General features: G+C 37.1%; 1 protein-coding gene across 1 annotated transcript in view; it reads right to left on the minus strand.

Moving 5' to 3' along the window:
* Window positions 1–19507, minus strand: part of LOC129228361 (endothelin-converting enzyme 2-like) — a 238409-nt gene that overhangs the window by 36410 nt on the left and 182492 nt on the right. Inside the window, 2 exon segments of the mRNA XM_054863040.1 lie at window positions 6819–6917; window positions 8970–9201. Coding sequence (XP_054719015.1) covers window positions 6819–6917; window positions 8970–9201 — 331 coding nt within the window.

A 19507-nucleotide genomic window follows, 5' to 3' on the forward strand; every position in this document is an offset into this window, starting at 1 on the left:
TGACAGAATAAACAACCTCCCCTACATTATTGATACGGTGGACGAGCTTTCCTCTCCAGTTTCTCCTGATAATTGGAGTTTATAACAGATTGCCGAAAAGATAAATCAACTTCCCTACTACTAACTGGGATAAATTCTCCGAGCTCTTGAGTAAAAGAATCCCCGGCAACCCCCCATATTTCCAACCCCTCTGACATTGACAATAATATTGATAACATCACTAACTCCATCAATCAAGCGATCGTGCACTCAACTATGAGCATCCATATCATTAACGTTCCCCTTAAGCTCCCCCCTCCTTCATCAGAATGCTTATCATCCAAAAAAAAAAAAAAAAAAACTGCCTTAGAAAAGAACGGCGAGCCAACAGAAATAACCTCCTCACTCCACAAATTAACAGACTCCAAAACACCATACACAAGCTTATCACCCATTACAGGGACCAATGTTGGACTGAATTCATTGTGAACCTCAAACTCAACAATAATTCGCTCCATAAAGCGGCTAAGGACTTCAAAAACACCAATTCTTCAATCCCCCCACTCAAAGATGATAATCGCATTTTTCTGAGTAATGAAGAGAAAGCCGCTGCTCCTGCCAACGCCACTGGCTGTAGCTTCAAGCCGCACCCCGCCCACCCTGACGAAAATTTTGAGTGCAATGTCGATTTTATCATCAGTAACTTCCAAGAAACTTATTCGAATGACAACATCTCCCTTGTCACCCTTTTGGAAGTTCAGAAGTTCATCAAAACCCTCAAAATTAAAATAGCCCCTGGTATCGACAATATCAAAAATGTGGCACCCAAAAAAGCTTCTATCAATCTGATCACTAATCTCACCAAGAGATCTACAATAAAATCATCACCATCAGTCACTTTCCAAGCAAGTGGAAACATCATCGTTCCCATCCATAAAAAGGGTTCGCCATCCAATGATCCCAAGAACTATAGATCCATAAGCCTCCTTTTCATCATGTTCAAAATACTTGAAAAAATCATCAGCGATCGGGTGCAAAGCTATATTAATGGCAATGGCATCTTGCCTGACGAGCAATACGGGTTTCGGGAGGGCCGCAGCACCCTTCATCAACTTCTGATGGTTATCAATTTTATTTCCGACGGTTTCAATAGGAAAAAATTCACTGTCGGAACATTCCTTGATATCACCAAAGCCTTTAACCGCTTCTGGAACAAGGGGCCTCATCTACAAGCTCATCTCTCATGAATTTCCCCCTTACTTGATTAAATTCATCGAGAACTTGATCCGGAAGATCGTTCCAAGTCAAATTAGAAAATGCTCTCTTCCCCATTTCCACAGGGGTAATTCAGAGATCCGCCCTAGGCCCCCTTTTCTTCAATGTGTACACTGCCGACCTCCCCAGAGACTAATTACATCTTCCTGGCTATGTTCGCAGACGACGTAGCTATTCTCATCAGCCACCATAACAAGAGATTTCTAAAAAAAAAGCTCCAAACCTATCTTAATACTCTCATGGATTGGTATCAAAAATGGTGCTTGGATATCAATCCTGGAAAAACTGAAATTGTTCAGCTGAAAAAAAAATACAAAAGAAAAACATCGCGAATGCATCAATATAAAAAACAAAATCATCCCTTACTCTAGCGAAGCTCAGTATCTTGGTCTCACCCTGGACTCAGGGCTCTTCTACAAAAAACATGTTAATAATATTCTATCTGAAGTTAACTACAAGTTTTTCAGCTAATGAACCACTCCTGGGGTATCACAGCAAACTCTCGGACAGTAATAAGAGATTGCTGTACAACACTGTTGTTCTCCTCACCCTCCTCTACGGAGCGGCTATCTGGGGCTACGCTGTCAAAACTACCATCCACTCAATTAAAAAGCTTCAGAACCGAACCCTTCGTAAAATGCTCCATGCTGACAGATACACAAGAATCAAAGGCATGCGCTTTGATCTTTAAATCCCCTCTATTTCCAGATTCATTATAAAACAAGCGGAAAACGTTTACTCCAAACTCTTCTAACACCCAAATTCGACCATCAGATACAGATACAGATACAGATCATAAATATTTTGAGTCAGAGCGAAGCTCTTTTACTCTGTATGAAGGATAAGATGTGATGGAGTTGACATTAGTTAGGTCATGAGGGGAGGGGGGGAGGAGGAAAATAAGAAAAAAGGAATCGTTTCAGGGCCACACTATATACATATTTACATATTTACAACATGAGATAAGACAGTGTAATAGAAGAATAATGAAAATCCGGATAAATAGGAAATACTAGGATAAATAATAACATGAAGTTGAGAATAAGTATGAAGTATAATACAAAAATTTACATGAACGAAGTCATGAGATGGAGAAAAGCAAACTGCCAGACCAACCTGGCAGTTTGCAGCAAACTCCCACGAGGGGGAGCAAGTGAACAATGTCACTAGCTATACTAGGGTTGCTAGCCCTGGTATAGGAGACTAATAGAGAGTGTAATGAATAAACATTGAGTCAGACGGGAGATTTTTCCCGCCAGAGTTAAAGGTATATAATACCTGTTCATGAATAAGGGGGTTGGTGTGATTTTCAAGATTTGTGAAGAAGTGAGTAGAGGTGTCATTGATGAAATCAGTAATGTGATTGACTCCAGAGTCATTGTGAAGGGTAGCGTTGGAAACGTACCACGGGGCTTTAAATATTTTTCTAAGAATCTTATTTTGTATTGTTTGGATTTTTGCAATGTTAGATTTGGCAGCATACCCCCATGTGGGTATACTGTAGACAAGGGCTGGTCTGATGATGGTAGTATACAGTAAGAGGCGGTTTTTTGTGCTAAGGGAATTTGTTTTGTTAAGTAAACCATAGAGATAGCCAATCTTAGTGTTAGCTTTTTTTTATAACGTTATCAATGTGAGGTTTGAATGTGAGGCTTTTGTCGAGGTGGACACCGAGGTATTTGACAGCATTGGAGTAAGGGATTATATCATCGCCAACTTGGATGGGCTTAGGATATTTTTTGATGTCGTTATTGTAAAAGCAAATAGCTTGCGTTTTACTGGCATTTATGGCAATCCGCCATTTGTTAAGGTATTCTAGAATGACATTAACATACTTTTGCAGACGATGCCTGGCAAAGCCACGGCAATGGTCGCTGGTGAGAACGCTGGTATCATCAGCAAAGAGACAAGTTAGATGAGAGTTGTGAGTGGGGAAGTCATAAGTGTAAATGTTGTAGAGGGTCGGTCCTATCGCCGATCCCTGGGGCACTCCGGCCATGATATTATGTTTACTTGATAAGTAGTTCTGAATTTTTACTTGAAAGGTACGTTTGTGGAGGTAGCTATGTATGAGATGAATGATGTAGTTGGGGAACTTAAGTAGAATGAGCTTGTGTATTAGTCCGGCATGCCAGACTCTATCAAATGCTTTAGCAATATCGAAGAAGACACCAATAGTGTGATTTTCTTTGTTGCAGTTATCTTGAATAAAATTTATCATTCGAACAAGTTGATGGGTGGTAGAGTGATTTTCTTTAAAGCCAAATTGGAAGTCAGGAATTAGGTTATGTGAGTGAATATGTTCTTTAATTCTGGTGAGGAGGATTTTCTCGATTAATTTGGATAGAGAAGAGAGGAGGCTAATAGGTTTGTAATTTTGTGGGAAGGAATGATCGGAGTTGGGCTTAGGGATGGGAATGACAACAGCATTCTTCCAAGAGCTGGGGAAGTAGCCAAGTGTGAAAATTTTGTTGATAACTTTGGCAAGGAAAGTGATAGCTTTGAGGGGGAGGTGCTTTAGATGAACGTTCTTAATACCATCTTCACCACCTGCTTTTCTAACGGGGAGGTGCTTGATAGTAATCATGATCTCAAGAGGGGTGATGATAGGGGGAGGAACAGAGGTGGGAGGAGCTTGGAAGAAACGATTTATGCTCCGATTAACTTCTGAGATTGTATCCTCGTCATACTCATGAGCATTAAGCTGAAAGTTGTCTTCAAGAGTGCTGGCGATAGCGCTAGCTTTATCTTGGGTGGTATAAACCAGTTTGCCATGATCGGCATGTATAGTGGGCATAATATGTGCCTTATTAGAGAATTTTCTGACAAGTGTATAAAATGCTTTTGAGTTATTGTCAAGTGAGCCCAGATAGTTGTTAAAAGTAGTCGACTTATGCTCTCCAGTCAGTTTTTTAATTTCATTTTGGACAGCATTAAGTCTAGTTTTAACAGCCGGATCTTTGGAGAGTTGCCAGTGTTTTTTAATTCTGTTTTTATACTTGATGAGATTGATGATATTGGGAGGAAATCGGAGAGGGAGGCGTTTAGAGAATTTCTTAATACTGGCTCTTTCAAGAGCAAATTTCATGTTGTCAGTAAGTGTGGAGATGCAGTTATCAATATCAGATATAGAGGTGATGGTGGGATTTCCCTGGATTCGGTCATGAATGATTTTGGTGTAGTAGCTCCAGTTGGTAATCGTTGAGGTGAAAGGAGCTTCGGGGATGCTCATAGAAATACCAATGTCAAGGAAGACAGGGCAGTGGTCGGAACTAAGTTCCGTGACAGCTGATATCCTAGTATGATAGTTAAGGCATTTTAACAGTGCGATATCAAGGGTGGAATTTGATGATGTACCGTAATAGGTGGGGGTGTCAGGTGCGATGAGCTGGACATCATTATCAATGATATAATTTAGCAGTTTCTCACCATTTGTATTTGGGAGACCATCAGTCCATATCTCATGCTTGCAATTTAGATCGCCAATTAAAATGGAACAAGAATTAAGGAAAAGTAATTTGTCAAAATCACGTTCATAAAAGGTATTCCCAGGGGGAAAATAAATGGAGGAAATAGTAACCAGTTTGTTGTCAATATTGCAGACAATAGTGGTATTTTCAAAACCAGTAGTGGAGCAGGGTCTAGAGTAGTGGGGGATATTAAACTTAATGAAGATCGCAGTGCCGCCACCACGAGAATGTGTACGGTCATTACGATAACATTTGTAATTAGGGAAGTATACCCTATTGTTATTGGTAAGGTGCGTCTCTTGAACGCAGAAAATGTCAGGAGCCGACCATCAGACAGCAGACCACGTATTTTAATAACATTCGTAACTACGCCTTTCCCCACTCTACCTGCTTCATTGACTATCATACGATGGGTACGAAGCACCATCCCATGCCCAACCCGCAGCTTGACCCAGGGTAGACCCAGGGTCCCCAAGGTTCCTCTACTGTGTTTTCTTGTCTGTCTTGTCCCATGTTTAATTATTGAAAAAATAATAATAATAAAATTGAAAACGGCCTGCTTGCCGCAAAAAAATGTTGAAACTTTACAAAATTACAAAAAAATCTTTTCCTCTTGATGTTGTGTTAGTGATATTGTTGTAAGGCTCATCCTTTCTGGCACTGGGCTCTCATTGGCTGCAGCTCCTAATCCTGACGAATCAAAATGTTTCTTCTTCTCTCCTCTTTCCTTGCTCCGCCCCACGGAGACGCGAAGTTTCCTTACGTTAGCATAACAAATTGTTTCTTATGGAGCTGTGGTGGCCTGATCGGTAAGGCATCGGACTTGTGACCGGAGGGTCCGTGGTTCGATTCTAGCCTGTCGAAGATCCGCCATCTTCACTAAGGGTATGTGGAGGACGTTAAATATGCTTGTGGTCACAATGTACTCCTAGTGAAACGATACCTCTTGGGATGCTGGGCCAGAAAGTTATCGGCTTCTGGTCTGGTTCTAAATTATCGAACTGCCAGTAGATGGTGCTGCCATCTATCGTGTTTTCTGAGTCAAATCGGGCTTCCTCCTAGAAATAGGCTCTCGATTAAAACGGAAGCAGTACCCTTCTGCCTTAAAATTGAGTAGCACTGCTACTCGGGTTCGGGTTCCCGAGTCCCCCCCCCCCATAAGTAACAATAACAACAAACTTTTCTTATAACCACTTTAATATTGGATTTCGAGAAAAAAAGGGTTGCGATTCTGTACGCCCGCCGCAAATTACGTGCTGTTGCACTGCTTGTCTGAACCAAAAAATGAAATAATAACCATCCTGGTTATGTGCTATTAGTTAAAAAACGAAATTAAAACTGGAAATTTCTATTAGAAATTGTTACACTAATTCAATTACCTGTTTCTCGAAATATGGGGAAGCAGTTAATAACCCCATTCGATATAAAGTTAGTTAAAACAAACTTTGTTCCAGAAACATAAAATATTTCATAACTTCTCGCAACAATTACTAATTGGTGCATAAAATCATCTGAAACGCCTTTAAATGATGGTTTCCAGGTGAGAATTTCGCTCTGACACTCAAACTGTGGCTCAACGAAGGGGTTTAATTTGTCAGCAGCAGATACAGGGTGTCCTAAATTAGACTGCCTTCATGTGGTGGACCGTTAATTTATTTCCCGGAGTTATAAATTTTAACTCTGCTGATGTAAGTCAATCAGTTAAAGAAGAAGATTTGAAATTCACCGATTTTCCCTGAATTGCGACATGTGATTGCAGCCGAAGGTAGACATTTTGAAAATGCTGTTACATTATTTTGTCCACCAAAAACATTTTTTGAAAAATTATGATGTAATTTTCCATTTTTCTTTGATTTAAAGGCTTACTATATGCAGTGACATCTACTGAAACATTTTTGAACTAAAATTTGCAACTGTGGGGAGAAAAAATATACGGTCCGCCAAATGAATTTTCTACAAGAATTATTTTTTTTATTTTCAACCGTTTTCCTGTTATGAATTTTTCAAAAGTCAGTCCATTTTAAATTTTTTGACGTTTATTTAAATTTGAGAAACATAGTAGAAACTATTTAATAATTAAATATTAATCATTACCTTTTCTTCACACGAATTCATCGTATCGTGATCTAACCAGCTCTGACGTCTGATGCCTCCGATGAAAGCTTCTTTCAAAGTTGATATGAGGGCTTTTATCTGAAATTTGAAAGTCAAACAAAAATTGATATGAAATTTGGTTATGCGATACATTAACATGCGATAAACCTTTTCATTGTCATTAAAACCATTTAAATTTCGAAACGCAGTAGATTTAAAATAGCAAATTTGTTACACAGAAAACTTAACGCGAATTCGAATGTGAATCAAATGTTCACAATGTTCGCTGATGTTGCATTCATTTATTTAATTAATTACTCACCTCATTTGTTTATGTTTTATTAATTTGTTTGTTTTATCATTATTATTCTTATATTTTTGGGGCATGATTAAAAAAAGATGCCGGTGGAAAAGAACGGAGGGGGTGCAATGAACACAATGATCATTACACACAAAGCACATAAAGCGGAAGCTTATCCACCAGTGTTTTTCAAAGTAGTTTTTGTACAAATAACAAGGCTAGCGCGTTCGTTCGAATTATACCCTCTAAATTTTATTAGATATTATATTTCTATTTACCATACTTTTATTTTAAATTTGAACGCCTTTCGACGATTAGTACATATTTTTCGTCTTTTCTTTGTATTTGTAAATAAATAAATCTTATATATAAAAAATATATTAATTTATAGCAATAGTTAAAACACATTGCTATTTACCTTAAAAACCCTAATTTCAACATACTGACCAAATTTTCAGTCAAATTGAAAAATATTAATATAAATTAATAGCATTTATGAGAGCGCGCAGCCGCCATCTTTGATGACGTCATAGCAGAAAAATGGACCAAGTGACTGATGTCCGCTCAAGTCCAAAATACTTTCTTAGACACATTCTAAACATTTTCGATAAAAAATTCTGCCGACACGAACTTTCTACCTAAGTGCTGAATATTTATGGGAGCGCGCGGCCACCATCTTTGATGACGTCATATCAGGAGAATGGACCAGGTGGCCGATGCCTACTCAAGTCCAAAATACTTTCTAGGACACCTACTAAACATTTTTGAACAAAAATTCTCCCTACTCAAACTTTCCTACCATATCTTGGACTACTAACCACAAATGGTGTCACGGTTTGAGGTGGGGGTCATATAAAGTGTGACGAATTTTTCGTAAGAATATGTTTATCGAAAATAGCGTGACATGTGACAAAGGGGGAGTGACAAACACACAAACACTTTATGGCAAAAGTAGTGAAAGAGGGGGGGGGGGTAACGTTGAAAAAAAAGTGGGATATTATTTATGAATAATCCCTAAACTACACTGTTATAAAAAATCCGAAATGTTACTAAGCATTTTCATGTAACGTTTCGGGATTTCAATGGTTTTTATCCACATCCTGGAAAAATCAAGTATCATGGTCAAAAAGATTCCTGAATTGCTAGAAGTTGCCCGGATGTAGATTTCTCACAGTTGTAAAAAATATTTTTAGCTCCCAGTTTAAAGATTAACTGAGCGTATTTATAAAGTTTATCGGCTTATGTTTGATTACGGTCCATCCAAACTGATTAAGTTCCCAAAGGGAGCGAAACAGGCCACGGACTACGTAGATTCGCGAGTGAGTGAAATTCCTGAAAGTTACTTACAATTCTGTCTTAGCGTTGGCCATGTTTGCAGTACTTTTATTGGAACTTCCTTGAAAAGTCAGGAAGGTGCCAAGATATTATATTATACCTCCTTGTGTAATCTCTGAAGTCCCAGAGGCACGACATTGTTTTAATCGGAAAGATCTCTGAATCTTTCAGGAGGCTTCCAGGGTAATTTTAAGAAGGTTACTGAATTATAGCGGAAAAGGTTCCTGGTTTTTGCGAGATATGTTACTGGGAGAAATTAGGCACATCAGATGCCCATTAATTTCCAGGAAGATTTCTGAATCATTTTTACATTGAAACACGCCCATTGTCAATCTCATAAGTTTTAAAATCAGCTATACTATTTTAAGCTCTATTAAAAATATTAATTTGATTCTATCAAAATAATGAGCAAAGGAATGTTTTAATCCAACTACGTCTCTGAATCGTTTTTACAGTGTAAGAAGCGCAAATAATAATTTAAAAAAAAAAAAAAAGTGAAAATGTGTTTAACCTACTTCGTTTTCCCTTCTCTCATTGAATTCTTGCTTGACATAGAGTGAGGCGAGCGCCATTCCGAAGCCATCGTTGACGAGGTTGACACATTCCTTCCAGCGAGCAAAGAAAGTCCTCTCCTCGGACAGGTTCGGAACCTCTCTCCGGAAGTCGTAGTATAATCTCCGGAAGTGTATGTCCAGGTATGGGAGGTACTTAGCAACGAATCGCCACGTCAAGTAATTAGCCACCGTTCTGGAAGGATGTTCAATAAACAAAGCTCTATAAACTGGCACAAAGTAAATTTCTAACTATGAAATTAATTTTTTCGACTTTTGCTGATAGAGGGGTTAACTGCCGTGTGCAGGTAAACGGCAGTATCTGCAGAAATGCGTTTTCGAGACATTTGAAGATGTGTGTTGGATTCAATACTAACAATCGGGAAGTGTTGGAGTTAGACGTTTCTTTCGCGTCTTTTTTTTTTTTTTTATAGCAAAAACCAAATAAGCAAGCTTGTACAATAAAGCTAACGTACAACAGATGACAAAAATGAAATCGAGCGAAAAATAAACCCAATAGCTTAAGAATTTTGAAAAACTCCTAAAAGGGGATATCTGCGTAACAAAGGAACTAAGTTCAAAGTTTGAATGAAACGTCTGAGTTTTAGTCTTCCATTAGGTTCAGCATTTAAGTTACTTCTGTATTTATCTCTGTATGTGTTGAGAATTCTTCCGCACATAGAAACGCTGGTATAAAAGGGCTTTTTTCTTGCACTAAAATTACAAAGGTTCTAAATTTGTGTTTTGGAAAAGGTCTATGAGTCCAGCTGATGGATAAGAATAAATGTGAACACTAATTGTTTAAAAGCTGGAGAATTTTCTTGTGCTTATGCTAAAATTGCGGAATAAAAATGCGTACTTTGAAAAAAAGGAAGAAACGAGTATAATTACTTCTAATTATTACACAAATGGTAGTTTTGACCGACAAAAGTATTTTTAAGTTCATTTATCACGATTGCACTTTGCGCATTTGCGGTACACCACAATTACGATAGCTGTTTGTCACTCTCAAATCGCAAATAATCTATGGATCAAATCTTAACCAAGTATATTTCAGATGCTCGCATGTGCACCATGTGATGTTGAATTTTCGGATAATTGAATTTTCTGATCAAAGCTACTGAGAAACCTAAGCACTCATAATTCTTCCATCTGCAGACATTGTATTCAAAAGTGGAACTTCTTCGCCATGGTTTCAATTCCATCTTTCTCAATGACAGTGAGAAAACGCGCGCCTCGTAATGACAGACTTAATTCTTTAAATGCAAAATGTGTTAACATTTTCGCGCAGAGTATCGAATGTGTGAGATAGAACTAAAGAAAAGTTGAAAAAAAAAAAATTCGCTTGAAATTATGACTTCATCTCAAACAAGTATCTTATAATTCCGCCATGACATCCGGAAACCCCCTTTATCTACCTCACGAACCCCCCGGGGTTTGCGAACCACTGGTTGGGAATCGCTGAAAAAAAGTTCCGTGATAACCGCTGCATGTTAGTTTTTAGTTGAATTAAATACATTTTAAGATTCTAAAACTACCAGTAATTTTGATATTGACAATGCATATAAGTAGAAGATGAATTAGTTTTGAGTAACTTGTTTGCAAGGACAATTTTTTCCTACTTTCACGGTAAAGCTTCAGTTGTTGGAGGCTGAGAAATGGTGGACGAAATGCGCTGAATCGTTTCAACCATGAGAAGACTACTTAGTGCACAGAGTAATTTAATCGACGTGGGTTGGTTGAAAAATCTAGACGTTGGAGCGCGTCCATCACAATTTGCCATCGAGCTAATGCGCATGCGCGAGTAGTTCATTTTTCAAACGTACTTTGGTAGCGAGAGTATTTGAGATTTTATTTCTATAATGCATTACAGAAATAGTACGGTTATTTTGTTCCAAAAGTTAATTCTTATCGATGCCACGAATTATTTAGACATTAACGTGCCTCCTTTAGGTACTGAATTTTATGTTAACAATTGAAAGTTCTTTCGGTTGTACTCTTAAAAATGCTGAATTTTATTAATAAATTTGCACAATAATGGTGCATATTTCACACTTAAAACTGTGTCATTATTGTACACTGAACGGAAGGAGCCACCCTTGGGTGTACATACACATGAATATGCATAATATACATAAATATACATAATTGTGACCATACTCCGACTGTAATGTATATTAACAGTCGGAGGGATAACGGACCGAGCGGAGCGAGGTCCTGGCGAGCCAGAGGTCTCATAGTACTTTCGTAATGAGACCTCGGGAGACCGAGGGCTCGTATCCCGGAGAAATGATGAAAAAAAAATTAATGCATTAATTTCGACTTGTAATTAATACAATAATTTATTTCATTGTATTTTAATATGTTTACAAAAATCCCCGGCCCTGTACATTTTTGAAGCATATATTCGTGATGTTTTTTGTTGTGCTTTTATGTTGTTTTTATATATATTGTGTTCTGAAGTGCTTTGATCATGTTTTTTATCTGATTTTTTCCTGTTGGCGCTAAAAAAGCATCGCTAAGAACGATGTATGACATATGTCGTCATACTCTAAAAACATGAATCAAATAAGAAACTTCTCAACATATGGCACAACAAAAACAAATAATTTCTTTTCGAAAAATAAATATGATGCAAAGAGTAGATACAAAAATAAGCGTATTGCCCTAAATACGTCAAGCGAGAGTTCTATTCCGCTAGCAGACGATAACTATCTCAAATACTCTCGCTACCAAAGTACATTTGAAAAAAGAACTACTCGCGCATGCGCATTAGCTCGATGGCAAATTGTGATGGGCGCGCTCCAAGGTCTAGTTCTACTCTTTGCTTCAGGCAGTATCAATAGGTGACTAGAATCCTTTTTCCTCAAAGCGGGAAGTTCTAGAATTTAATGAAACCGTATGCTTCAGAAATGAACAGATTAAAAAAAGAAACGATACCGCCATATAATAATAAATACACTTAGTCAATCACTATCAATAATTAACCTCATCTGAGAATTTAGGTTTTTCTATTTCCGTCTCTCAGATCAGGATTGTCAGAAAAATGCTTTGAAAACATCCAAAAAACTACTTAAAAATTAGATAAAAATAGCTGACATGCGTAAGAACTGCACCACCTTTCAATGAACTTAAAAGCTTCGCCTGTGTAACCACACTTGAAATTTATACCATATTTCTGTATTTTTTGACTATAAATTTTTTAAGGTCACATGTAAACATAACAATTGCTACTTTGATGCTCTTTGGATATGCCAAATGTGATTTGTTAAAAAAGCTAAATTAGCTAATAATCGCTAAATATGGTAAACATTTTCTAAACACTGAGCTTCTAATCGTGCGGTTATGCTTACTCTGCTCGATTGGTTACTGCTATTTTTTGCACTCATGTCACTAACTTAACCGCGGCTCTATATTCAATAATTAGAAAATCGCCCGTCAGAAAATTGCATCTACATTTGAACGAAGCCATTGCCTAATTGATGATATTTTGATACTTGAAATTGGGAACCTAACTCCAGTGGATTAACTCTAAACTCCAGTAGGTAGCGTTCATTGTTGACCATTTTTTCATTTCTTCATTTCCCTGCAATGACACAGTCTTACCAGGAAAACTTAAGTTACCGAATCGAGTTCAGACTAGTCACAATGAAGCCTTTCCCTGCATGCTACACTGTAAAAAAATTCCGAAAGGTTACTGAGTATTTCCGTGTAACGTGACGGGATTTCAATGGTTTTTATTCACTTTCTGAAAAAATCAAGTATCATTGTCAAAAAGTTTCCTGAATTGCTACAAGTTGCGCGAATGCAGACTTCTCACTGGTGTAAAAAATATTTTTAGCTCTCAGTTTGAAAATTAGCTTTACGTATTTATAAAGTGAATCGGCTGCGGTTACTTACGGTCTGTCCATGCTGATTAAGCTCCCAGAGGGAGCGAGTAAGTATGGACTACGCTGCTTTGCCAGAGGTGCAAGCGAGTAAAATTTTCGATACTTGCTTGCAATTCTGGCTTAGATGTGGCTATGTTTGCAATGGAGCTTTCTTAAATCAGGAAGGGATCAAGCTATTACATTATGCCTATCAAAGTTTACTCTGAAGTTTCAGAGACACGACTGGCTTCAAACAAGAAGATTTCTGAATTTTTAAGGAGGCTTCCGAGATAATTTCAAGAAGGTTTCTGAATATTAGCGGAAAACGTTCCTGTGGCTTTTGCGAGATATGTTACAGGCAGAAATTGGGCACATCAGCTGCCCATTGTTTTCCAGGAACGTTTCTGAATCGTTTTTACAGTGTAAACATTACCAAAACACATTATCAAACGCAGGTTACTCGTTCATTGGCTATTATATATGTGAGGATCGGTGCTGAAGTTTCTTGCACTTTTTTTGTAAAGTTTGCTAGAGTAGGTTGCTAACTTTCCGAAAACGGGACATTTCTGCGTCCCGACACAAAATGCGGGTACAACGGGACAGACTGCCTGAGAACGGGACTGTCCTGTTCAAAACGGGACGTATGGTTACCTTAATATCCTCCAGTTTCGCGAACAACTAATATTCTTCTCCCTCTGATTTTCAGTATTGTCCCTTTTTTCGTTTGCTAATGTAACATGACAGAACTAGCCTAGTATGGTAGCACAAGTAGATGTTCGCATCGCATCCTGTCAGCTTGGCTTCGATTGAGCCAGAAAATCCTAATTCTTAGTAGTTCCTCTATCTTATTTGTCAAGTACCAAACTGGAAGCTCTTTCGTATGAAAAATGCGCAATAACACACTTTTTTTTCCCGCTTTCTAAATTGGGAGTGCTGTTTTACCCGACTGCTATTAGTTATGAAATAACTTCGTTCTTGTTTTAAAAGTGCTATCAGTGATTAGGAGCGAGTTCGGGGTTGTTCCCGTTGGTTTAAACGCAAAGCACACTGAGCATTGCATGAAATTTTCTAATGGCACATTTCAAATTGAGAAATTTTTAAGCAACAAGCAGTTAATTTGGAGCACACCAAACAACTAAGAATCTATCACATGTGACAAACTATATACTTATTTCAAGTATACACGACGAGAACAGAATTTTAAAATTTTGACAAAATTTATTAAAAATGTTCAAAAACAACAGAAAATTGACAAAACTTTTACGCATTTGCGGCAAATAAAGGAATTGTAATGCACATTTCATATTTTTCATGGAAAGTTAGTGCCACCCTTTTTCGCAATCTTCACCAAAAATAGAAAACTACTTTTTCTGTTACTATTTTTGCAAAAGAACACAGGACAAAGGGGAGGGGGAGATGACCGCGTATATTCAAAATTTCAACGCAACTGCGTCGGAAGAAGAAACTGTCAAAAAAATTTCAAAATTTTTGTGTTCACTTTGATCAACTATTGCATTATTTTCTACTCTAACCCTACCCATCATCAAAATTACAAAAAAGTTTTTTTCGGTTCACCCAATTGTATACTAGTCTTAATAATTCGGCAATTGTCACGGTTGTCAAATCTTAGCGTGAGCAATTGTATTTATGGTAACATTGTTGCCATGTAGTAACTCTATGCAAATGGAAATTTCGCTATTTTTTGTTTACGCATTCGAAGGAAAATCACCCCTCGCGCAGGAACTGGTACTAGAAATTTAGTAGCAACGAATCCAGATTGCTAATTTCCCAATTTTCGAAATCTTTCCATTTTTGCGCACAGCAGAATTTTGTAACAAATATTACATGAACGATTTTTCGTCGAATTCAAGAATTCATAACATGGATACAGAAAAAAGTCTCGTGATGGCCATTGCATTTCTGTTTTTTGTTGAAATAAATATATCTACGAATTCTAAATGCATATAAGTATAAGATGAAATTTTGGGAACTAGCTTCGTAAACTCAGAAACACAAAGCTTTTCACTTAAAGCCTTCAGTTGATGGAGGCTAAGAAAGTGCAAGCGAAGCCAGTGTCGCCGTAATGCACTGCAGTAAAACCTGTCAAGTTGACCACCTTTGTTAGTTGATCACCTGTCGAAGTTGACCGCTATTTACAGGCACAGTATTAGATCTATACCATATAATTCAACCTCTACAAGTTGACCTCTAAAGTAGTGCACCGCAAGTGGTCAACTTACACCGGTTTCGCTGCACTTGCTATCAGCGTTGAAGAAACCACTCTAGCGCACAGGCAAATCTAATGGACCCAGTGGTTCGAAGAGCGCCTCGATAAACTTGCTACAGACGGGATCCAAAATATCCTTCCTCCTGTTTTTCAGTTCTAATCTCACCGTTTGATATATTGGGGAGGGGTGGGGGGGGGGGGGGTTATAGGTCGGCGAAACTGAGGGTAAACGAAACTGAGGGTAAAATGTGTTTTGTATGCGACTACCATCGAGTTATATTATATAATGAAACTATCATATATCCTTATATATTATTTCTGTAGCCTGTTTTTGGTTTCTACGCTAAATTTCCCTCAATTCTTGATCGATTTCTTTGATTTACGGCTTATTTTATAGCTTATGGTGCTGGCTACTGACGAAAAATAGACCCAAGGTCTGAAAATCCTTATATATTATTTCTGTAGCCTGTTTTTGGTTTCTACGCTAAATTTCCCTCAATTCTTGATCGATTTCTTTGATTTACGGCTTATTTTATAGCTTATGGTGCTGGCTACTGACGAAAAATAGACCCAAGGTCTGAAAATTGTTTCTTTTATCCGAAAAACCTGTTTTAAAGAACCAGAATAAGGTTTTCGGTCAAACTTATAACTTTAATTTGCGCTATGACCGACAGAGCTGAGTAGCTTGATCGGCAGAGCGTTCTCTTCGTAACCAGGAGATTACGTGTTCGGGCCCACGTCCGAACAATCTGCAACAAAAAAAATTAGAGAAATATCGCGCATTACATGAACATTGAATTAAATGGATAACAACTATGAGAAGGAAATGCTCCTTGCTGATATGAAAACATTCAGTGATTTTGTGCTAAGTTACTTCGAAATTGCACGTGTTTTTTTTTGAAGCTTTGGCTCTGGAAAGAAAATTAAAGCATATTGTAAGCGAAAATATAAGTAAAAGGTTTAAGATTTCAGACTACAATAGAATTGTTTTTTGTTCAGAAAAAAATAATAAATCGTATATTGAAATATATATTCTTCTAATGAGTTTTTGACTCTTTGTACAAATAAATAAAATACTATCTCAATTTAAAGGGTAAAATATATATTTTTTCTTCTTTTTGCTAAAAAACAAATAGCTTAACACATTTTTACTACATTCGAAAGCATAGTTCAATTTATTTTGTATTTTAACCGTGCTGTTAAATGATGAACACGTGCTTCCATCTAAGTTATAACGGTTTAAGCAGCCTGCGATAACAAATTGTAAAAATTTTCAAAAATAAAAACATTTTTCTTCAATATCTTATCTTATATATTAATCCCCTCTCATTTTAAAACTTATCAGGCTGGCCAATGACGAAAAAAAGACTTACGGTCGAAAATTCAAGTTTTCGAAATCGCCTCTTGCTGTTTCAAAACCTTGATGCTGCCTGTAGTTCTTATGCATTTTTTAAAGCAAAGTTCTAATGCAGTTTTCCATTTTTTACGTCGCTTTCGGCAAAAAAAAAAAAATAGCCTGTGTGTGTGTTCATATTTTAATAAAGCTTAACAGCACTGGACTTGTTCGGTTTAATTGATAAGTTTTTTTCGGTAGAGCGTTCGGCTATAAACTATCTGAACTTCGGGCAAGCTTGGGCTGTCCGACATAATATCAAATTTATATTAGTATTACGCATTACATGTGCTCATAACATACACACCTAATAAAATAAATGCAGTGGGAATGCTACTTGGTGTTTCGACTCCTTTATGCAGGCTACAGTTATCATTCGGATAAGTTGATTGTTAATCGAACTGTGTTCTTTGACTACATCCAGACCACTCAACATAATGTAAGCATAAAAAAGTATTAGATTTACCTAAAGAAATCCTTTTTGTGCAGAAAAACATTTTTATTGTATGCTAAAATGTAGATGTTTCTAATAGCAGTGTTCGACCTTTTGTACAAATGAAAAAATACTACGCCCGATTAAAACTGCGAGTTTCACTCAGTAAACCTTTAATTTTTTATTCGCGCGAATACGATATAAAGCATTAAAAGTATTATCAACTTCATTAGCAAGAAATTATTTTCTACTCCTCTGCTTTCTGCTGAAAAAAAAAAATACATTTTGTCTACGTTCGAAAAATTACACTTAAGAACGGACTCAGTTCAACTGGTTTTGGTTTTGAATTTTAAGTGTTCGATTAAAAGAGAAACATGTGAGGGCATTTAAGCCGTAACGGTTAAAGCAACCTTCTATGTGAAATAGTTCAATATTCAAAGATAAAAACACTTATTTTCAATCAAATTTATTACTTCTCTAGAATGTTTGTTTCAATCGCTACGTGAGATCTTCGTCATTCTTTAATCAAATTCCATGCTTTGCGAATAATTTTAAATCGTATCATGCTGGTTAATGACAAAACACAGATGCATGATCTTATTATTATTATTTTTTTTTTTTTGGCAAAAAGCTTTTTTGCTGTTTTTTACTACGCATTCCTTCAATGAATAGCTTTCGAAAAGGAAGGCGCAATTGCTAGGTTTGTTGGGGTGTCGGGCTGTTAGTTAGAATGGCGCCAATTCGAATACGTGCCAATAAATATCTCTTTAATGTTTCTTTTTTTCCCGTCAGATGTTGACATGTGCAGGACTGTATTTGCCACAACCTGTTTTTTCACATGCACAATTATTTTTTCACGAGTCACCACTCAGCCACACTTTTAATGACATTTATGTTTGCATTGAAAATATGTACGATTAAAAGGGGAGCTATGACCAAATTATCACAACGTTGTATTTAACGAGGTTTTGTTACTGAGGTCTTTAAATTACATGCCTTCTCTTCTGCGCTTACTTTTTTTTCGGTTCTTCGTCATAATGTTCTTCCTTTGAAATTCTTAAAGAGCGAAATGCCTTATGAAACGATTTGAAGCACAGTGCGGAGTTCCGCACGGGTCGACTAGTATATATATATTAGGGAATTCACAGATCGAGTAACGCTGACGTCGTCAACAATGAAACTCGCGCCACAGCACAATAATTTATAATATTTTTTTGGTAATCTTTTGCAGGGAAATGCTTTATTTTGACAAGGCTGAACTGGATCCGGTAACTTAATTGTTTTACTAGTAAGACTAATTTTCGGAGAATGATGAAATGAAAAAGTGGCTAACTGTTAACGCTATCCACTGGATTTTAGGGTTAATCCATTGGAGTTAGGGTTAAAATTTCAAGTAACAAATTATCACCAAACAGACAATTGCTTCGTTTAAATTTAGAACAATTTTCACCCGTCATACCTAGACGGGCGATTTTCTAATAGTATATAACAGTTATATACTACTAGAAAATCGCCTGTCAAGGTATGACGGCTGAAAAATGCTTCTACTTTTAAACGAAGTAATTGCCTGTTTGGTGATACTTCAATAGTTTATATTGTAACCCTAATTTCAGTGGATTAACCCTTAATAGCGTTCAATGTTGACCACTTTTTCGTTTCTTCATTCTCCTGAAATGAGTCTTACCAGTAAAACATTAAGATACCGGATCCAGTTCAGCCTTTTCAAAATAAAGCATTTCCCTACTTGTCAAACGTTACCAAAAAATATTATCAAAATATCATGGCGTGGAGCGAGTTTAATTTTTGATGACGTCAGGGGCGTTACTCGATCATTCGCATTTATATATATGAGGATTACATATCGATGGTTATTACAGCTCTTACGTCGAAAAAATAACTGACGAGAAATTGAGAAAAACTAGGCTCGCCAGATTCCTGAAATGTTTGACCGGAACACTTTATTGCCCCCCTCCTCCTCCAAACTATCCAAAAGTGCACACATCCCTACCTCGCTTTTTGAGTGTTTCAGAAAGTAGCTCATTTCCAATGGTCAATGCTATGAATAAATCCTCATATACGTATATTATAGACAATGATCGATTGACGCTCACGTCATCAACAATGAAACTCGCGCCTCAGCATGATAATTTGATAATTGACATGCAAGGAAATGCTTTAGTTTGACAGGACTCAACTGGATCAGCTAACTTAGCCGTTTTACTGGTAAGGCTCATTTTAGGAGAATGAAGAAATGAAAAAGTGGTCAACATTGAACGCTATCTACTGGAGTTTAGGGTTAATCCACCGGAGTTCGGGTTACAATTTAAACTATCGAAGTATCACCTAACAGGCAATTTCTTCCTCAAATGTAGACGCAATTTTCATCCATCATACCTTGGAGGGCGATTTTCAAGTGGTTAATAATTTTGAGCACACACACACACACACAAAGGGTAGTAATAGATTGCGCAAATAGATAAATTTAAACATTTTATTTCTCGCATGAAAAAAAAACTATGTCACTTTAGTAAGAAGAAAAACTTTGAATGAGTAATAGAAAAGGGAACAATATTTACATGT

The sequence above is a fragment of the Uloborus diversus genome, chromosome 8, assembly GCF_026930045.1.
Source record: "Uloborus diversus isolate 005 chromosome 8, Udiv.v.3.1, whole genome shotgun sequence".
NCBI classification, from domain to species: domain Eukaryota; kingdom Metazoa; phylum Arthropoda; class Arachnida; order Araneae; family Uloboridae; genus Uloborus; species Uloborus diversus.